Below are 22405 nucleotides of genomic sequence, written 5' to 3'. Positions count from 1 at the left end.
ACCGCTTTGAACAATCATGTTGTTGACCTCTTGCCTCCAAGCAACAACCTCAATCAGATTACACTTCCACGCAGCGTCGTCGCTCCAGTGCGCTTGTAAAAATGACTGTTCCCATTGTCAGCGCAAGCAATTATGTGGCTCACGTTGCCCCTGCGAGCTACGGCATGTTCTCACACTTCCAAGACAGGTTGGCCAAGGCGGACCAGTCCATGGAGCATCGCACCAATGAGATTAGACTATATTTTGAGTCCCACAGTGGGGAATTTCAACAATAATAACATGACACACACTGGGTGCATCCGTCCCACGAGTGAACCAAAGCTGGGCTTTCACCAGGACCAAACCAATTCAAGCAAACCTTTGTGTGACTTGTCCACGTTCTGCTCACTAAGTCACTTTCCCTCAGATCCCTCAGGCTCCGTCATGCTGGACTTTGATTGATGCCAGTGCTCATTAATCCTGATGTACAGAGTTTCACATAGTTGACACGCTGAAATGTGTAATCTGTTATTTATTGAAAGCAAAGTCATTATTTTACAGCTTCAATTAGCACGAGAGCGAGAGAGAGAGAGCATCCATCAAGTGAAGTCAAATTGCAAATCTAAATATCAAACTCATGAGCGTTCAGTGGGATTCAAAACAGCACATAAGGCAGATTTTCAATGAAAACGTGCATCACAGTTACAGCTAAGAAATGAGTCAAAAAGAAAACAGCATGTTGGTGAAAAACTCGATTCACCACATCCACGTATGACGCTCATCAGTGCACAGTTTGGAAGCGTTCATAATCTCTGACTTGACACTCTAGAGTATCGACCTTTCCACACTGGAGGCCATAACATATTTTAACATTTTAACATCCTTATTATCCCTTATGTGTTGAATGACCTCCTTACTTTAAAGATTTTTTATTCTTAATTATGTTTACTTCATATCTATTAAAATGTAATAAATAAATCAAATGTTTGTGTCTGACTTCTTGAATGTCAGTTCTAAATAAATATGAATAAAAAGAACACTTAAAAAGGTCGTACTAATTCCCTAGACAAGCTCATCTTCTAAACAAATGAATAAAAAGGTATAGTTCCTCAGCGACGGCGAGCCTGATTCCGCACGATAGCCCGGCTCGATTCTATCTGGATCCCTTTCAGCGGCATGAAGACGCACAAACTTACAGCTTGGTAATTAAAGGGGACTTAATTCCTCTGGCCATGACCGTACGGACTAATGGGAAGAAGATAAGAGGCGTCCTAATATTTGGTCAGACTTCCTCTGAGAAGTACAGCCACAGCAGGCTTATCTAAATCCTCTCGGCAGAGCTATCAGAAGAGAGCACGCAGGGATGCTTACATTTGCCTGAAAAGCAGCTCTGGCACACGACGCAGTTCACAGGAACGTCCTTTAGCTCCTCTTGCTAACTTCTATAGCGTTGAAAAAAGTGTGCGTTAAATATGACAGAAATGAAAGGATAAGAATATAATGTTCTGTCTGCTTCCTCTGTCATCTCTCCAGAGACGGCAGGCTTCGGTGGCTGGCTGGGATGTGGCGGTTTAATGTGTCCCTCCTGTGCGGTGGGTATCAGTGAGAGCACATGGTGAGCCGAGCTTGGGTTACGACGTGTTCTGTGCCAGCGTGGTTTCACTGTCTCTGCAGTCCATCTCCTCCTCTTCAACAGATCTGCCAGGGTTTGTGTGCGGGCTGAAACACACACACACACACACGTTAATATTCGTCCATTATTTCATCCAAAATTCCCGCTTATACTGCTATTCAGCTGACGCTGAAACCATGTGATCACACCACTCTCATGCGACTTTAGATCTCAGACTCAGAGGTGAGAATTGTTTCTTCTCACTAGAGCTTCTTTGTGCTGCTGTCACTATGAACGTCTGGCAGCTGCGATGATTGCCTCTGTCACGTCACAAGGGACACAGTGGGTGAGCGCCATTTCCCTCCACAGAATCCCAAGATGGCTGCCATTAGAAAACTCATCTCCCCTGAATGCCAGCACACAAGATGGCTGCCAGGCCATGACACATTCTCCTTCCAGTAGATGACTCCTGGTTTGATCAGAGGAGGCTGGACAACAGTCAAAGAGGGAGGAGAAGATGAGTGCGGTGCAGATGGAGAAAAGTTTGCTGCGGTCACAAATTTCTGAGGAGAAGTCCACCTCTAGCTGCTGCTCTATGACTGTTTCCATGGCAATTATGAAAGTGTTTTTTGTAAGAAGGACTGCTTTGCAGATTAATTTCAGCAGGTTCTAGTGGCCCTCCGTCATCTTCTGCGACACGCTGTCTGAAACTTTGACATCTGGATGTCATTTTAAAATTGCTCCACAAGCAGAGCAGCCTTGAGTATTGAATAACAAAAAAACAACATTTCAGCTTCCATATTGAGCCATAAACTTCAGGGTTTTCGCTGATTAAAACCCATGTGAGCGTGTTTCAAATACTCTCTACAAAGATGTGAGCCTCAGTCTTCATCTATGCTTTAGTGATATTTCCCTGAAAGGAAATGTGAAGCACAGATGGGAGCTCTAGGGAGGGTTCATAAAGGTTACCTCATATAGAGTTCAGCCTTCACTTTGATGCTGTGTGCCAACCAGAGCCGGCTTTTAAACGATGAACGGGATATCCAACTTTTTTTATGTTTGTTTTCAACCAAACAACATTCCACCTCACACATGCTTGCTTCAGTCAAAGGGTTTGGTTGGAATGTATGTGTTTGTGCGACCTCTGCAATGTCATGTAACTGTCAGCATTTACCTGTCTGTCCACTGTGCCTGTTGTGCAAGCAAGGTTCAGAACTCTGCTGCTCCCTGCTGTCCCAATGCTACCAATAATATTTCAAATGCTAACCCGTAACGTTGAGTTGATGTTAAGCCCACATAACCTGAGACTTAAAAGGGCCACATACATGAAGATTTTCTAAATCTTCAGCACAGACAAAGATAAAAAGTAGTCCAGAATCACATCCTCCAAACCAGAAATCTTGTGAGATCACATGTGATAAAACAAGGTGGAGACATCACAGTAAGTGAAAAACACAACTGTTTTTATTAAGTATTGTTTTTTTATAACTAAATTACAGTATCACGTTTGCTCCTCTCAGAACTAAAGTGCGTCACCCAGACATAATAAGGCATGGACTGGCTGAGGGCAGCTGAAGATTAGAGTGATGTTTACTTCTATAATGACAAAAAACTAGAGCTTTTATTGCCATCAATTCAAGAAATCTCAAAACATCCTTCTGTCCCTCCTTGTTTCTCTGCCAGATCACTTTTTTGACACTCTGTTCCACCTCACAGTTCGGGTCGGGAAGAGTCGACTTTCCCCACCCACATAGAGATTTTTGGTCCTAAATGTTCAACCTCTTTCACATTTGTCAGTTCCCGACCGTTTTAGAAACGATTATATTGACAAATTCTCTGTTAATACACAGACATGAGGATTCTCTTCATGATGTTTACCATCCTTGGTCGGGCAAAATCAGGACAAAAAAAGCCATATTATTATGTGTGTGGCCCCTTGAGCCAGGACCAATACTGCAAGGGGGCGAGAGAGAATCCATTCCAAGACAAAGGAGGGCCAAGACTGCAGCCAAACTGAACACACAGTTTCATAAGTTAGCTAACACTGAATGTTTTTGGAAGTCTGCCTGTTTTGGAGTTGTTCTATTTACAAATGGACAGATGGAGACCCCTAATACATGTTTAAGTACATGACATCAGTGCTTTCCTGACCTGCAGCTCTCTTTTCTCACACATCTTTGATGTAAATGGAAGAGGTTCACCAATGGCCATGTAATTGGCATTCAGGTAGTGGGTTTCAAGAACAAAACTGCAGAACTGCATTGGTCTGGAAATAAACACATTTGAGGTATTGGACAATGAGCTAAGGTCTTGACTGGTCGAGCACGTGATGACATTAAAGACAAGACTGAGATTTTGAAAATGTGGTCCAGTGGCCGCTCTTCAGACCCGAGACCAGTCTTAAGTACTACAATACAACTTATCATAAGTGCAGGGAGATAACAATGGGTTAAAAAAAATCTCTGTGAGTATTAAATTTCCCTAAAATGAGTGGCAGTTACTCATTTTTAGGGAAATCTCATTCATGATGTGGTCAATGTCCTTCATGTGACGTTTAGAACCAAAAAAGGTTCTCTATGCCTCAAGTCAGTTACTGGTCTTTCCATATATTGAAGCGACCACTTATATAATAAATATGCACATCTGCGTGCTTCAGAAGATCAAAGGTTAAAGAACCTGCTGCTCCCTACTGCATACTGTTAGCAGGAGGTCTGCTGAATCGCCTTGGCGACACTGTATGCATGACCTTAAATAACATCCCTGACGATGCACGACTGAACCCTGCTCAGAAACGTCCGTCACAGGGTCTCTCTACGAGAGTGTTTAAGAACTGTGCTGATGATGCAGCTATAATGTGTTGTGCCAGATAATGCCAATGAAGATTTTATTTTGTATCACGTCCACACAAGAGCAGCATCACCAACAGTTTCTCAAACAGAAATATGAACTGGATTCTTGTGGTAGTCTAGACAAGCGTTTTTCAACCGGGCAGCCGCAGCACACTAGTGTGCTGTGAGAGAGAGTGCCAGGTGTGCCGTGGGAAAATGATCCAGTTTCACCTCATGTGTCCAGAGACAGAGGTGGGTGATATGATGACATTAAATCATGACAATTAGAAGGTGTTGACGAGCAACCAAGGTGAGCAGATCACATGGATTCGCTGACATTCTTTCTCTCCACTCTACTGTAGCGCTCCAGTGTGTTTGCACTGATCAGTCCGTCAGTCAAAGCAGCGCTATTGTGGTGCGCGTCGCTCCTCTTCCCACACACTCGCAGACAAGAAGCCGCTCTCATGCGCAACTTCCAGCTGTTTTTAAACCTGATGCTCCTCTAACTTGACCACACACTTTCACCCCAGAACCATGGAGGGAGTGATCCTTGTCAGACCCGCGACTCCAAAGACTGTCTGCACCGCAGAGCTAACAGAGCTAACGGCTAACATGACGTCTCACTTCAAAACTTTATTGATACTCATGGACTGGCTTTGTGGTTTAAAAGTTGGCGAAAAACTAAATGCACAACAAAATAAATGTGAAGAGAGAAGGAATAATTGTTCTTACGAAGCAAGTTCAGGCAAAGAATGCTAAGGATTTGTCTGGAAACTCAAAACTACAATAAAATCATGCAAAAGAGATAAAGTGATAAAAATAAACAAATACATTTTCTCTATTTGTTTCTGGCAAAATAACAACAGAGTGTCAATAGATGCAGTTTTTCACAAATGAATAGGGCTTTAAGCACAAGTGAACTTTGGCCCAGGTTCCTTTGGTGGTGGGCCTCTGGATTTTTTCATTGAACCAAGGCTGCCGTGGCTAGAAAAAGGTTGAAAAACACTGAGCTAGACCCAGTGACGCATGAGCCCCCAGCCGACACACTCACAAAACACAGGGCTAAGATCATCCGGTTATTAAAAGCAATGTACACGAGCTGATGATGCCAGAATTTAATTTTCTTTTGATGAGCTTAGGACAGAAGTGCGTGTTCTGTACGGCGCCTACTGAAGTTAATGACGGTAAATTAAAACTAAGGCTTTGAATATGTTGTCATGACAACCCACAGCGAAAATTGCTGTCAGAATTAATTGAAGGGAAACTTTCTTCTCCAGCGAGCAGCAGCCCTGGCAGTTAATAAACACCCTGAGGGACAAACGTGGGGACACGCGCCGTATGTAGCAGGGCCTCACTCATGTTTCCTTCATGGCATATTTGATATTTTGAAAAGGTTAAAGGTTACTGCGTCCTCGCTATTGTACGCATGCTGTCTGTTTAGAGAGAAGTCAACAGCAGAGATGATGGACAGCGAGCAAGCAGATAACTAAGGCCACGCGGTTAATTGTGTGGGTGAATTTAATTATCACTTCACAATTAGTTCTTTAAAAACACCTCAAATCCAATTAAATAGAGTGGGTATGTTTAACGCCGACACGGCTTTAAGGCATCCATGATGGAGAAATATTGAAAAATAAATAAATCAACTCAGAAATATCTGGTCAGGCTGCCCCTAGAGGGCGTCTAAATACTAGCAACCTAGGGAAGAAAGGACCTCAGAACAATGGAACAAGATGTTTCCTCTGACTCAGTGTTGGCGAGAAACAATTCCTGCTGTGTTGCCAAGCAGTTGAATCCATGGAAACACCAAATATTCATTGACTTGAGATTTGTCATTTTCTTTGACACACTGACAACCCCTCTCGGGAAAAAGAGGTCATAAATTGTACCAGGAATCTCGTTCTCAAACTCTTAACGCAAAAAAAGATAGATCAAAACTAGATAGTAGATGTTTGCCTCCTAGCTCAGCTCACTTTTGACATTCCCATGCCTATATTTTTAATGGGTTGATTGGTCAGCAGGTGAGTATGAGAAAAGGGCATTTCCATGCATCAAAAGTCCAGCACCAGATTAGTGTGTTAATTCTCTCTCCAGCCTTCAGGTTAGTTGTCAGACCAGGCATCACCTTCAGTCACTGTCCGGTCTGTAGAGGTACTTCATCATCAGGTTATCCACCTTCTTCTGCTTTCTCTTCCCTTCCTTCTTGCTGGATCGCCCCGCCACCTCACTGGCATCCTCCTCATCATCCGACGCTTTGGTCGGGGCTCTCTTCACGCTGTTGGAGCTTCGGTAGGAGATGGTCGAGTCAGACGATGACGACTCCGAGGATGAGGAAGAGGAGGATGAGGAGTCCTCTGACTCACTTGGCTTCTTCTTGGACCTCTTCTTGGACTTCTTGCCCTTTTTTCGTCTAGAGCTCCTTCTGCTGTCATCGGAGGACGAGTCGTCCGACTCAGAGATTTTACTTTTCTTATCTTTTCGACCCCGCGAGCTGGTGAAGCTACGTGAGCTGGCTGAGCGATAATCCAGAGCGGAGCCTGATGCAGAGCGGCGCAGGCTGGAGGCACTGCTGCCCAGACCCTCGTCATCTCCTTTCTTTCTACAATCCTCAGTCTTCTTTTTCTCCTCCTCCTCTCCATCGCTAGAGTCTTCAAGCTTGCTGCGCTTGAACTTAATGGGTTTGAAGCTAAGCACCTCATTAATGGCCGCCTCCAAGTCAGGGTCCAAGTAGTTGCGATGGGGGACGGACTTCATCTCCATGATCTCTGATAGATTGCTGTCCGAGGGCCGAGGCTGGCCTGGAGTGGAAATGCTGCGTGTAAGGGAGCGAGGACTGTAGGATGAGGTTGCTTTCTCACTGAAGGCCACACTCCGGGTGTCCTCATCGTCATCGTCATCGACATGAACGCCAAACTCACTGAGACCGCAGCTACGAGCCAGTGACAGACGAGAGCTGCAGCGTCTATCATCTTTCCAGGAGGAGCTACGTTGCAGCGAGCGAGGGCTGGAGTGACTGACGCTGCTGATGGTTGACTTATTGTCGTCGTCCATGTCCAGCATGGCCCTCCTCGTGGACATCCTGCTCGGAGCCACAGAAGATACCATTGATTCTTTATCAAACTCTGGGCTGCTTCTGGATGTCCAGCGGGAATCCAGCCCTTTCCTGGCTTTGCTCGTAGCCTCAGAATAAGCCATTGAGATGACTGAACCTTTGTCGTCCAAATCCTCCTGCGGATCCCCCGGCTTGGCCTTGTTTTTCCGGATGGAGACATGGTCCGGCATGTCTGGCTGTTCCTTGAGGGTGCTGAACAAGGAGCTTTCATCCCCGGTGCCCCCAATAGAATCTTTAAGATTAGAGCGCTTCCTGTAGCTCAGAGAGCTCATGACAGACACAGATCTAGTCTGGTCCACATCCTTCACGTCTTTACTTCCACCATTCTTCTCCTTGCTCTCCTTCACATCTTTAACGTCTGCATTAGCCGCGTATCTACAGGATTCAAGACAGTCTTGTCAACAACTCAGTTTGGAAGAATAAAAGCATTTTTAAAACAGGGACAGTTTGGTTGAAGTTTATGCTGAAATATTGAGACATGATCTTTCTGGAGGTTGATATACTTGGGTATATTGAATGTAGCAGTATGCTAACAGCATAGTCATAGTCAACATAAACAATTTGTAGAAAATCTCAAACAATATCCACTAACATTGACTGCAATAAAGATGGTAACCCAAATTTCCACAAACCCAGAAGCGGTGGGAGATCAAGGTCAATCAGACAAATTCGAACATCGAGCAATTGCGACCAGATACGCTGATGTTGTAAATTTTTCACACACTCTATGGTTTAAATTGGAGTGGAGAGGATCATTCAGACAGGAAATCTGCACGTGAAAAGTAACACAGATCTGGAAGAGTTTCATAGTACCACATGATGGCATGGTACAGGATTCTTTCTTGTTGGTGGGTGCTCAAAAATGCATGTCCCATGAGGGGACCTGCCGCGATTTGTCTCACTCTCACCCAATGCACTATGAGTAGAAATGAGAAGCATCTTACCATGAAAGAGCAACATAAACACCACATCATAAGACGATCAGATGGTCGGACCGATGGAATAAACCTACAGCAAATGATTGGTCTTCCGTGATGAGTAAATCCTTGTGTGATCATGTGGGAAACTGGTGGAACTCTGGGGTTTCTCGTTTGTAGCATCCTAACTTCAGCGGCCAACGTGCTACAGTTGCATCATTGCAGCTGTGTGCACTCTTTCTCCAACCTTTCATCGAGGTAACAGCCTTGTTTGCACGCTACATATTTACCTAGTAGCTAGGAGCACAGCTTTCATATCGACTGCCCCATATTAATCACTGGTTTGATCTAAACTTACAATCAAGAAAATGAAATGTGGAATGATCTTTAACAGATAAATTGTCACATTAATTTCACCAACTAATAGTTTAAAACTTAAATAATGCCTACTTGTGCTTTGAAAACTGCCCTCCATATTTGTAGTGGCCATAAGTTCAGATTCTCAGTGAGACACAGGGCTGTAATATTTTGCAGGATTTGTCATCTCTCTTTCCACACAGGGAGCGTATATATGACCTCTAGCCATGGCTGTTTTGTACAGTTTATGCTGTGGAAATTGAGGCAGCCAACAAGAGGGACGATCAATCTGAGTGAGGCAGAGGCGTCATTTAGCAAGCGTGCCAACTGGCCACGGGCCACTTCAATAAACTTGACAGCAGCCGCGTCCCTATTCCGCCTCCTGTCATTAGACAGATTACTGTGGAAGAGAGATGAAACCTCATTGTATGAAATACTCATCCTTCTGTTGCACACTGCCCCAGGTAATCCTGAGCACTGTCGGGATGTGAGTGGAGTCATCACTGCATCACCAGCGGGATCATCGTCATCGCCATGTTTAGAGGACTGACCTGGTGCTCTTCAGACTTCCCTCCTCGGACTGGTTCTTGGCTTTGTTTTTGGAGAGCCAGGACTTCACGCCGTCCACTCGGTCCTCCACCTCTGAGTCTGTCTCTGTCTCACCACCGCTGTGAGCAAACATTAGCTGAAGTCACTCACACATATTCACACTTTGGTGGTGGATTTGCATAAAATCTTGTCATTTTTCAAGGGTAATAACATTCAGGCCAGCCATATTTGTAGCCCCATGTCATCCCGAGCTATCATCCTGTCACAGGCTGGGTGAGTGGCATGTCAACCAGTGAGTAAAACAAAGCCTTGACATTCATGAGCAATCGTTTTGATGAAAACTTTTTTTATTATTAGGCATATTATATCAGTTGAAAAACACCTTGAGTTTCTCAGATAAGCTGTGACTTGAAATACCTTGACGTCTAGAGTTAGACAGAAACTGATTGATGACAAAAGGACGTCCAGAACAATCATAAACTAGACGTCCCTCTATCTCAAAAACTCAATCAACTTTTAGTGCCTTTCACAGGAGGAGGATGACTCGCTGCCCTCTCGCCAAACTGGACTCAGACCCTCAGAACTAATCTGATGTCCACTGCCGGCGAAGCCGTGTTAAGGATCCATTATCGGGCATCCTCCCTAACCTGCTTTATCATGTCTAGGAACCTCTTCTTCCTCTTTTTTTACCTGGTATTTCCATTTCTACCTATCTTTATAGCTGTTGCATGACTCTGTCAGCTGTCCATAGCCTGCAACTTTCAAGACTTGAGCAGTCAAAACCATAATGTTCATCAGACAGTAAGGAACATTATAAAGCAGAGCAAGTCATTCATCTCATGCAGGAGAACCTCTGGATCTGAGGATCATCTAAACCAAAGCTTGGGCAGCCTGGCGTCACCAGGTCCGATTGCCTGTCCCTGGTCTGCCTAGTAATACAATTCAGTCTCCCATCTCATTGTGAGGTCATAAACTTTCCTTTAATGCTATAGATTCACATGTCGGAATTAGAGATAAATTAGTCGCTAGTTTCAATTTTTACGAATCACCCCACTTTAACTAGGTGACCCCACAAGGTTTTGTTTTCATGTACTGTAATTCATCATATCACTTTTTGTCATCAACCTGCATGTGTTTTTACCAAAGGACATAATAATAAATAAAGAAGTTATTCTGTGCCCAAATGTTTATTATACCTCGTATGTTTTTTACAGAGCAGTCTGCACTTGATGAGCTTCATCCCGTACAGGGCTTGCATTTCCAACTTAGTTCCCGATTCCGTTCTTCTGCCATCCCTTCTCAGCTGTACATCTCCTTATGGAATATTAATCAAGTTTCTCATACTTTGCTACTGAACCTTCTTTTAGAACTCTCGCCTCAGGGCCTCTGCCTCTGCACCTGAGTCTCTCATTCTGCTCACTCATGGCATTTGAGGGGGCTTTAGAATTAAAAAAAAAAGTTGTGGTAGCCCCTGACTACCACTGAGATCGATTTAAGTACTTTAAAAAGAGGCGGTGCCATATTCCTTATCAACAAACTACAGGCATTCTAAACACAGCCAACCATGACATCTATCTCCCTACCATCCTCTCAATTGAAAACAGAATGAACAATGAAATACGGAAGACAGAGCAAATGGCAATACAATAAACAGTAAACAGTGGTACATCACAGGATTCAGTCACAGAATAATAGAAGTGTTGACAACACATGCAACACATGGTAGATAAGAGATCCGCGTTATGGCTGGGTGTAATGTAACACCGACACCAAAATTCGATATCACGACACGTGAAGAGTAGCAGATTGATCAAACATTGGAAAAAAAATCCAATAATCTATATGATGTGTTTCATTATTATACTGCCCACAATATCCACAAATAAATGTGATTCTAAAATATGCTGCAAGGGTTCATGAATAGCAGCCTTTTTGAAAACCATTGCTGAAACTTTGATTCATGATTCTAAAAGTAAAAAACTCACTGAAAAGGACAGAAGAAGACATGCGAAACATAAATACTGGTCTCCTTGACAATGTCAGCAGTGTTCCATCAAGAACATGTATCCCCCACTGTTCAGTCAGCGAACTAGAAAGGAGTAATACGGAAGAGTTTCCCACCTTCAGAGTGAAATCAATATTGCTTCAAATCCAGTGTGAGATCTCAGGACTTTGCCAAGTAAAACGCAATGTTTTTAAAAGTAGAAATGGCAACTTTCTTCAATTCTTGAAACTTAAACATCATTAATGTACCGAGGTTCGGAAATGGTTTTAATCATGTTATGAAACACCTTTACAAAGAGTGCAGCCTCTTAATCTCATTGCAAACCATGCTAGAGTGCTACTCTCACACACACACACAGATTGTGTGAAAATTGACACTTGAAGGAAGAGCTTTCTATTGTGAGCACGCGGAGCAATATGATGTTTGAGTGCAGCAGGGCGCGCAGAACTAATGATAGAGGTGGTCGTGCCGGAGCTGTAATTTCCACTTGATTACAGTTTTGTATTTACAGACAGTGGCAGAAGCATCACGTACAAGACACTTCCTCAGCCTGCACTGATGAGATGCACAAGGCACCCAGCACTGAATACGGCTTAATTAAAAGCTGTGGCACAACCCCAAAATATCTGCCTCGGGATGTAAAGACCTTCAGTCAACGACAACTTACCATTTGCTTTGCTCAACTATGTCATCTGGAAACCTTTTTTTATGGTCTGAGCTTCCTCAGCTCAGACTCCTTAACCCTGTCTATTTTCCTCTCATATGAGGGGTGTGGAACTGAAAAGTTTTAAAATTATATTTATTGATCGGTCTGGAAATTGTGTCCCTTTTAATCATGAAGGGTGCTTAACCTTTACAGGTCATGACATTGACATTCTTTGAAGGCTATTTTCGTTCGTGTATTGATGGTGCTGGTGGGCTGCGGAACATATGGCCCTAAGACCTCAAGTTTCACACTTTCACACTACAGACATTAAATGTTGTTTTGTTTTGGCTTCTTAAAATCCAAAGTCGGAGTAACAAAACTCACAGTGGGCACCAACACACGTGATCAGAGCTGCATCGTCACTACCAGAAGGTTGCAGGTTTGAATCCAAGCATTCTGTGTGTATAGTCATCCAGGTTTGTATTGGTTGCCTCAGTGTTCTCCAGTTTCCTCCCACAGTCCAAAATCATTTTCTAATTTATCGGTAGAGTAATAGGACCCTGCAATCGCCCTGCCTATACCCCTATGTAGCTGGGACAGTCCAGTCCAGTTGCTTGACAATGAAAGAAATGTTGACTGCTTGCAGTATATTGATCATGTTGACCATCACATTTCAATGTGCAAGTATGAATGATTCTGAACATTACAATACAGCAACACCTCGGGTACAGGACTGGTTTAGTCATTGTTGTTATAGCTGTGGCAACTGAGGCTGCAGGTTTGTCGATGTTCCACAATTGCAAGAGTCAATTATCTTCCTAATACTATGGAGTTTGGAAGTTGGCCTCTCATTTATTTGAAGTCTATTAAAATGAAATAGAAGGACACTTCATATAATCTAGTGACTGAGGAAGTTGCAGGTCCCATGAAAACAGACAGCCGCTTGTGGACTCACTGGACAATCTAGTCGGCAATTAACTTTGAATCCATGTTTTGGGACTGTGGGAGCAACAGCGGCCCGAGGTGACACACAAGGGACCTTCAGGCTGCCATGTCAGGCCACTACTGCCACAAAGACCCCATACACAATACACAGTATTTACAGTCAAAACCTTATGCCTATGAACAAACAAAAAAGTTCAATTGAATCACAACATTCAACAGTCATGACGCTCATAAAGTGTGTGTTTGTGTCTCTTCTCTTGAATAGATGCAATGAAGTGAAACAGCCACAGCCTCTGTCATAAAATGCATTATCAGCGGCTCTTAAGCTCAGTCATGAGAAAGGTAACTCAGCGACAACGGATTGACATATCTGCATTTCAGGTTTGAACTACTGAAGAGAAAATCTTCTTATTCTTTGATGTAGGTTAGGAGGGCAGAGGCCTATCACAGCCACTTTGGGCGAGAGGCAGGAGAGACCATTTAAAGTAGAGAATCAACCTCTGTCTGGCTTGGAGGAAACCAGAGTGCCCAGAGTAAACCCACACCAGCACGGGGAAAACATAGATATTTTACACGGGTCTGAGTTGCCCTTAATTAGAAATCGAACCTGCAACCTTCCTGCTGTGAGGCAGTGGCGCTGACCACTGCACAAGTTAGTGTGAGTGAGTACAAAGCCGTCTGTTGTCTGAAAGTTGTCTGTGTCATGAACATTGTGCAACACAATCGATAAACAGCCAAGTGATGGCTCTTTATTCAGCATGGGGAAGATTGAACATGTTAAATATGTATGCAATCATTAGGAGGAAGGGAGTAAAAACCCTGCTATAAGAGGACATAACCACCAATTATACACTTTCAACTCTCCCAGCGTTGTTGACCATGTTGACCAAAGATGGCATCATCAGTTGAGGAAAGCGTTAATGGCCTCTACGCAATACAGAAGCAAGATAATTTCCATTTTTTTGTCATTGAAAATGTACCCTGCCTCTTAAAGTTGATGGTAAGATTGAACCCCAAGCTGCATTACAACATTAGTATCTAATTATGGGTTTTTGTTTTTGCTCTCTCTTCTTATTTTGCTCTCTGGACACTAAACAGCACTGGTAAAAGCCCAAAAACATAAGAAGTTCATCATGCACGGCATGCAGATTACACTTGCCGCCAATGTCAGCTCTGTGATATGTGACTCATTAACGTTTAAAATTATACCAGGAAGTGGTGAGACCAGCCCAGAGCAGAGTCTCCATCGCTCGCCGTCTCTATTTGCTCTCACACACACACGAGCCAGTGCAAAACTAAAAGGTGGCTTGCCATTGAATGCGGTGCAAATGGTGTCACAAGCGATTTGTCCTTGGCCGCCGCTACTTGCTAACCAGTCCTGAGGCTGGTAGATACAAACAAGCCCCAAGAATTCAAAAGTGAACATTAATGGCTTCTGACAATTGGCCTGGACTGGTTGTAAATCTTTGTCAGAAACACTTAGATTCAACATTAAAGCTGTTCTGGCTTGCTTTTATTAGTTTAGCGCGTTTTAAAGTTACCAATCCAACCAGAGATAATTACCTGGGACGGCCACGGCCAACATATTCTGCATCACCTTACAATACCATGTGCTCAAGCTAGTCCACGTTTGATCATCCCTTTGTTGTGTTTAAATAGAGCAAGAGGACTCAAGAGTTCTAATTCTCAAGTCCAATTCATTTAGTGGACTAGAGTAGTCGCAAATGGTGGCAACACAGATAGGTTTGGAACTGTATTTTTGCATAATCTGGAAATAGTTTGAATTTAAGTAGGAGTATTTGGACGTCGTTTTAAGCCTTTCGGTGCCATCATCGCCAAACATTGCGGCATGTAAACAAGCCCAGCTGCAAATATAGTTACTACTTTACACAAGCAGATGTCGCACAGCAGTAACTCCAATCTGAGCAACAAAGGTGGGTGTGTTTCTTCAAAGTTTTGAGTAAATACAGATTTTAAAGTGCCCCACCGGTCGAGGAAATGAGGCAGGCTGTAGTATCATACTAACATCAAAACAGAGTCCTAGTGAGCGAATTTGACTGACACAGGTTGGGAAGATGAATATTCATCCTTCGATGAAGATCGTACGATAAGGCAGAAACTGTCATTGCCATGACAGTACATAGTGGTGCTTTGCCATGTCCGGAGATGCATTGAGACACGGGCAAAACGTGATGGAGGAATTTTGTCTATGGGAAGAGAAATGGGAGAAAATTCACTGTGGATAGTGAATGAGTACATTTACTCGCATCACAAGTTGTGGGTAACACAGTTACGGGTCTTCTCTTTTACAGTGTGCCTTTATCTCTGACCATTTCTAAAAATGTCAAGCTAGAGCCTGTTGAAATAGTGAAATCAAAGTTGAATATTTAACTGAATAAACTAGTCTTTCACGCTGAAATTATGGAACACAAATTCTCGTCTGAAGATATTTTGTCATGCATATTCATTTTCCAGACTGATCAGCTTATAACTTTTAAAAGTGTTTATTTTCATCAGTATTCTGCAAGGGTTGTAGCTCCATGTCGTGGACTCAAGCCTGGAGCATGAGTTAAAAACGCATTTCTAAGTGTAAAATGCCATTGATCCCTAAAATGATTCTAAATCTTATCAGGACCAGAACACCCAGAATCATATCAGTAGATACAAGAGCGCTCCTAACCCAATATGCTGCTGATTTTCTGTTTAGTGTGACTGTGAACGTGTATTTTGGATGCAGCACTGCATGAATGTGATGTATCACACCCAAAGTTCAGTAAAAAATGTCAAGTGTTTAAGAAAAGACAGCTTTAAAAAACACGTGTGTGATATACAAATTCTATTATTTAAATATGTAAAGAACATACCAAGCTATTCATCAAGAGAACGTGCAACATTTCCGAAGCAGCTAAATAAGGTTTATCATTGAGTGCAGTTGTGGTGATGAATATGCAACTAGTCGGCGCTCAGGGAGGGGAACATTTTGAGCAGGATATTTACAGTGTGTACTCTGATTTATCTAACCTGAAAGAGTACCAGTGAATTTTTTCACGGTAATACAATGCTACAACATTCCAGACTGCTACTATTCATGCAACAATGTAAACACTTCACAACTGTTTTAGATACGATGTGAAATGTTAATCAAAACTGGGACCATATATCTGTCTCTTCAAATCAAATCTAAAAACAGCACCACTATAGTGTAAACATTTTAGATGCAATGCGCAGCCAACAGGTTTCTCAGTAGTCCTTACCATTTTTGCATTCTTGCAAAATTTAAGCGGATTATATCAATGTTACTAAAAGGGCCAGGTTATATAATATATTTGTCAGAGCAACAACACGGTTTGTATGCTGAAGTTTGGCTTCGATGAATGATCTGACATGTGCCATGTGCCAATTGCTGCACTTCTAGTTGTGTATCATTTTGGTCAAATGTTTTGTAGTGTTGTAGTACTGAGACACAGCTCTTTTTTTTACTGTCATCTATGGCCACATATTGAGGGATCATGACACAGAAACAAGCAAATGAAACTTACAAAGACAGAAGATATAAATGAGAAGAAGGTAGATGTAGTTGAGAATATGCAGGCAGCTCAGTATGACAGCAGTACCATTGCTGAGAGGAAACAAGACAAAGGGGATCTGAATGTGAATTATGAAACTGACATTATTTTAGTTAAAAGGCTACTTGAGAAGTGTCACATTTTTTATCTCATTGCATTGCTTGAGTTAATAGTCAGAGAAACTCAGTAATAAAGATCCAGGATTGAAGTTCATAATTGTAGATATTAGTGATGAGGTTTCATGAAACACTGTCGTCATTTTCATAGGCCACGAGATGGCACTATCTGCTGTATAACCTTTGGCTTTGAAAAACGATTGACACTGTTTCAGAAAACCTAATCAATCACTGGTAAACATTAAAAAAAATGCAAAAAATTTAGATCATCACCAACTCAGTTTGCTGAATTTCCAGTATTGTTTTTTTTTTTTCTTTTTAAAGTGACACTGCAGTTAAAAATCTCATAGTAATGAGGAGAAAAAGCAAAACTGTTATGACATTTTGGAAGCAATTCTAGAATCAAAATAACCAACTGTGACTTGCATATCACTGCAGTAGGATATTTGTCCCTTCCATTACAAACACGTACAGCAAATGAATCGTCTCATTTCTTTGCACTAAAATTACAAGAGCAGCTTTAACTGAATCACTCGTGCAGTTTATGCAGCTTCCTTATCCAACAAGCAGCTCTCAAAACACTAGACATCAAGGTGGTTACATTGGTGAGTCCCGCAGAGCATTTGAAAGCAGCCCTGGAACAGTTCACAGGAGTCATAAGACAGAGTAGGGGCAGGACACCCATCAAACCTTGAGATTTGACTTTGAGATTTGGGTGCAGCACAGACGGGTCCCTCTCACAAAGATGTGAGACCAATTGAAAACTCACCTTAAGAGGAATGTTTGCAAGAACCCTGGATTGAGAAATGTTTTTGTAACCCTAATGAACATGCAAGACTCATAAAAGGGACTCAAAAAAATGAATGGCACTTTCCAGTGATGCTTTCTCAGCATGTGTTTGTGATCATCCATGAACGACACGGCTCAAAGTGACTTTCTATCATGAAGAAGATAATCCTCCTTTTGTAATATTGATACCCCTGCAATTCATACCCGAATATTAAATATCAACAGCGGCATTCCTCGGGAAAATCCTTTTCATAATGCAAAGAAAAATCCGTCTCTCCTTTATTATTATTCATGGGTGCTGCTAATGCAATTATGTTCACTCAGAGGAAAACGCCATTTAGTAAACATAACAAATCAGTGCTGCATTTTGTTACAAAAGAGAAGTGCAGACGAGAGCCAGTTGTCTGATGAAAAACGGAGTGTGTGAAAGAGCGTGATGCCACTTTGGAAAGGCAATTGGAGGTTAAAGCAGGATATTAAGGGTGAGCGTATCTGCCAGAGACTGAAGACTACAGTTCTTTAATACGCTCTGATGAAGGTTTAAATTATTGAACGCGCCACAAAAGAAGGTTCATTGTACAAGAGCTGAAAGGAAACCAGGGTTATTTAACTGTCACCTTCAACGGCTGCGCATTCCTCTAACCAGACAAGGTCAACACTGGTGATGAATTCAAACCACCAGCCGGCCCGCATATTGATGTACAATCAACCAATTTATCATAGCATAATTCCACAGTGCTAGCATTTTGCTTTTAGCTGGAGCATTCATATGCACCAACAATAGCTGTAGAAGTCCTCAGTAACACTAAAAATGTCCTCCGGAAGGCATCTCACAATCATGATGAAGATGATTCACAAATAAGTAGAAGTATTCTCCATTCTCACACGATACTTTGTATCAAGTAAAAAGACAACAGTCAACCAAAGGGAATATTTGAGTCACCATCCAAGTTGAATTTTATCAGCAAATAAGTGTTTTGTTGTTGTTGTTGTTGTTTTTTAACAACACTGGCACTTTTTTTTTCTAACTGTGAGCCTTTTCAAAGAGCAAATCATTTTAAAATATTCTGTTCAATTGAGTGATTTTATTGAAAAGTAAAAGTGGTTATAATCATTCACAAAATGTTGGTTATTGACAAGAATCTAGCTTTTTTCACAATTCATTATTCATTTTAATAAAAAGATGCACAGAGAGAAAACTCTTTCACGTTTATCAAGACACAACACTATGATGCATATCACTGGCTAATGAATCTTAAGGCTAATGTACAGGTGAAATTCGAGTTCCACAAGAAAAGGTATACACACGTGTATATATATTTTTTTTCTCATGCGAGATGCATATTTGAGGACATTACTGTGAAGAGGCCTGTTTGATGAAGGAGACAAAGCCACCTATGTGAACGCAAAGCAGGATTCAGTCTTGATCAATTGATGTCTGCAGCAGACATGTTCTCATGTCATGAGAGGACAATTGCATTCATGCTCCAAAATATCACTGGTCCAACCATGCTTAAAAAACAAAATAAAAATAATAATAAATAAAATAAGAACAGAAGTCAATCCACTGCCAGGGAAATTGGAAAAAGCACAACACACGCACTTGTGTTGACCACTTCTGAGCAAGCCACTTTGTTGTCAATATGCTCCGCCAGCTGAGCTTTTTTACATGAAGGCGCAATGAGTGGTGGGAAGTGGCTCACAATCAGTAGATCAAAAGGTAGCTGAGGTAGATTGTGGAACAATAAATGACCGTATTGGACAAGATGTTTGATTAAAGCCATTCATCCTGTGTTATTTGGAATTTTCTGCTAGTATTGGAGGCTGATTAAGTTGAAACAACTGGTGAAAGTAGATCTCCATAGCATGAGAGCATGGCATTAGAGGGAAGTGTGGACATGTTCTACAGTATTACAGTATTCACTGCCAGATTGGATGTTGAATAGGCAAATATGTAAGCCTCTCAGGTCCACACATACTTCCATAGAACATGATGGATGAGTTTACTTGAGCCAATTTTTGTTAAGTTTTAAAATTGTCAGTGTCATTTCAGCTCCAACTGACACGATTCTGTGAGCAGTCAAAGTACGGCAGTTTCTTGTTGACTTGGATTTGCCTTAACAAAAGTAGAATGATCAAAATGCCTGTTAGTATGTGCTGCAGAAAAAACAACAACAATGTGATGAATTAAGGGTTGATAATGGTTTCACAGATCATTGCCATTTTACCTCTGTGGTTTCTGACAAACACCATACCACATGGTCAATAGGTGAGTGAACACAGCATGACAAAGTAGTAGGTAAAAAAAGGCATGCGATTTCCATTCTTACGTTTTGTTCTTTCTTTTCTGATATTTTGTCACCGTGTCTTGCAAACTGCAAAGAGTGAGGAGGACGTCATATGTAGGAAGAAGAACCAACACAATGAGAGTTTAATACACATCCAGAGTGTTGTGGTCATACAGTGAAGGTTCAATGTCCTCCATTTAAGGTGGCACAGAGTTTGCACAACTCTCACCCCTTTGGAAACAGAGAGAGTCTCCCAAGACTCCGGGAAACAACTAGACAGTACCTGTTGATTAGGTCATCATTGTCATCGCTCTCCATCTCGTCCTCGATGGCGGCCTGCAGGTCCCCTATCCTCTTGAAGGCCAGCTTAAGGTCAACTTGTAAGCTCTGATTTGCTGCCTCTAAGCTCTCTATGTCCATTTCCTTTGGCGATCACAACACAAGAGAAGCAGACTTCAGTTTCCTCCACCCCATCAACTTTCTCAAGTCTCCCGAGTCTCCCCCTCCCCAGCTCCTACCAACTCGTGTTTCTTCCGGCTAGCCTCCGACTCCTTCTTGGACAACTCGGCCATCTCCTCCTTGACGTCCCTCATTTGACGCAGCATCCGCTTGTTCTGCTCCTTCTCCCTGTTCTCCGCATCCACTCGCTGATTCCTCTCCTCTGTCATCTTTTCCAAGTTCTCCTTCAAACGGGTCACCAGGCTCTAATGGAGTGCACAGAGAACTGGGTGATTTCACCTTCGCACTTGCATTAAGAACAAATGCAAATTCAGCAGGGTCATATTGGCTTGGTCTCGATGTAAACAAATATTTCTGAGCTCTCCTTTTGACATCAAACACCGTGAATAACACAGATGAACTAGGGTGCTGCAGAAGTGGTCAGTGACCAGCAAGTTCCAGAATATTGATAAAGCAAAGACATGTTTGTGATATCTATATTTTAGTGTATAAATACATATAAGTATATATCAAAAGTGGTTCACGGAAAAAGGACAATGAATTCAATATTGCTCAAAGATTGGTGAATTACTTTACATAATGGGGATATTTTAATGAGACATGGTCAGAACCATTCTTTTACATGAGGGTCTCAGCCTCCGTATGGAGTTGACTTCCATCACTGTTTTTCACATAAAAACACATCATCTCACCTATAAATGCTTGTCAGTTGCCAGAACACTGGCTGACATCCCTTACTGCAGCCAGCTTTGAATGAATAATAAATGAGATGCTTCCCCTGGGGTGCATTTAATTTCGGCATGAACCTCACCCAGATCCCTTTGCATAGTGTGACAATACAAGTTCATCCAGATAATCTTACCTCCAGACGCTTAATCTGTGACCTCTCATACTCAAGTTTGGTCTCCAGCTCACGGATCTTGGCCTCCTGGCGACTAACCAAAGACTTCTCCACCATGGATTGCTCTTGGAACTCCAGCTGGCTTTGTAGAGAGTGAAGCTGCAAAATAAAAAAAACATTTTCAGATCTGGATTGTATTTTTATCAGTGAGCACCAGAAGATTTCTGAGGACTTATAGTACATAGTATAGATGGAAAGCCAAACTTGAGGTCAGTGGTGACGCTCGGAGAGTACCACAATCAATGCTGTATGTGGCGCTCTGCTTGTCGTTGTTGGTCTCCAATAAGATCGTGAGTGGCACCACCCTGTGCCTGGAAGTAATGGTGGGCTGAATAGATTTCAAAGAAACCTCACAACCACCTTCTGCGCCACCTTCTGAGGACGAATGAGGATACAGTTTCATGAAACCTAACCAGGGTCACTAGTCTATTCAAGAAGTGTCTGAACATTAGAGATCTCAAGTATCAAGCAAATGTCCTTTAACAACCATAAACAATGTCAAATGAATAACACACTTTTAGCACCATGGCCACGTGGTTTCATTCATTTGACTGGATCCTTACTTCCCATGTTTTTCAAGACATATTTTCCATATTTTCTATGCAAATTGTCACAAATGCAGCTTGGCAAAGAGCAGCACAACATGTTTCAGTCTCCAGAGTGACAAATCTTCAAAGGAATTTCAGAATCCACATGAAAATCTTGAACCCTCACACATCTTTCTCAGAAAATTCCACTGACACACAGGTACAACATAACTTAATAATCAAGGTAAAGGCATTGAAAGGTCGAAGGCAGACGAACAAATCATGGTCATCTGAATTTCCCCATTTAAGAAAGTTACCACTTGTTCAATTGTCTTTGACAAGTTGAATCATACTTCAAAGAATTATCTACCAGGCCATGTTGCTTTCCCCAGGAAGAAGCGGGACGTGCCACAAAATCAATAGCAGGTTAAGCAAAACATTGCATTATGAGTCAAAAGAAATGTCAAACTCAAAACCACTGAACTCACTCAGCATTCTCACAAGGCACGGCATTAGCCAGCAGTGCCCACAAAGGCCAATTCTGCTTCAAATCCTATCCTAATTTCTCATGTAACCAAGGGGGGAATATCTCAAGGATCTCAAGAAATTGAAATTTTCAGCAAGTCACTTCAAAAATCTTTTTATGTTGACTCACCACACATACAGATATATTTCAAGCATGTATTTCATTTTGATAACAACCCTAAAATGAAGAATGTTAGAGGATTGCCGTATCACTGAAGAACAATAAGCAAACATGTTTGTGTTCCAGGCATTAATGTTGCCTCGTGAGGAGCCACGAAGTGTGT

General features: G+C 42.1%; 1 protein-coding gene across 4 annotated transcripts in view; it reads right to left on the bottom strand.

Annotated features, from left to right (window-relative positions):
• Positions 1-510: 510 nt before the first annotated feature.
• LOC128747961 (unconventional myosin-XVIIIa-like) overlaps positions 511-22405 on the bottom strand; it is a 90645-nt gene continuing 68750 nt past the window's right edge. The window contains exons 37-43 of one of the 4 annotated variants that reach the window (XM_053846249.1): positions 21031-21168; positions 20228-20413; positions 19993-20132; positions 19752-19796; positions 9357-9473; positions 6545-7906; positions 511-1698 (exon numbers count right to left, since the gene is read on the bottom strand). In XM_053846249.1, the coding sequence (XP_053702224.1) occupies positions 6547-7906; positions 9357-9473; positions 19752-19796; positions 19993-20132; positions 20228-20413; positions 21031-21168 (1986 nt within the window). In that variant the 3' untranslated portion in view covers positions 511-1698; positions 6545-6546. The remainder of the gene's footprint in view (positions 1699-6544; positions 7907-9356; positions 9474-19751; positions 19797-19992; positions 20133-20227; positions 20414-21030; positions 21169-22405) is intronic. The other 3 variants (XM_053846252.1, XM_053846251.1, XM_053846253.1) reach the window with 3 other exon arrangements.

Source organism: Synchiropus splendidus, chromosome 17 (genome assembly GCF_027744825.2).
Source record: "Synchiropus splendidus isolate RoL2022-P1 chromosome 17, RoL_Sspl_1.0, whole genome shotgun sequence".
NCBI classification, from domain to species: domain Eukaryota; kingdom Metazoa; phylum Chordata; class Actinopteri; order Syngnathiformes; family Callionymidae; genus Synchiropus; species Synchiropus splendidus.
The sequence above is the reverse complement of the archived record's forward strand: the minus strand, read 5'-3'. Positions and strand labels throughout refer to the sequence as shown.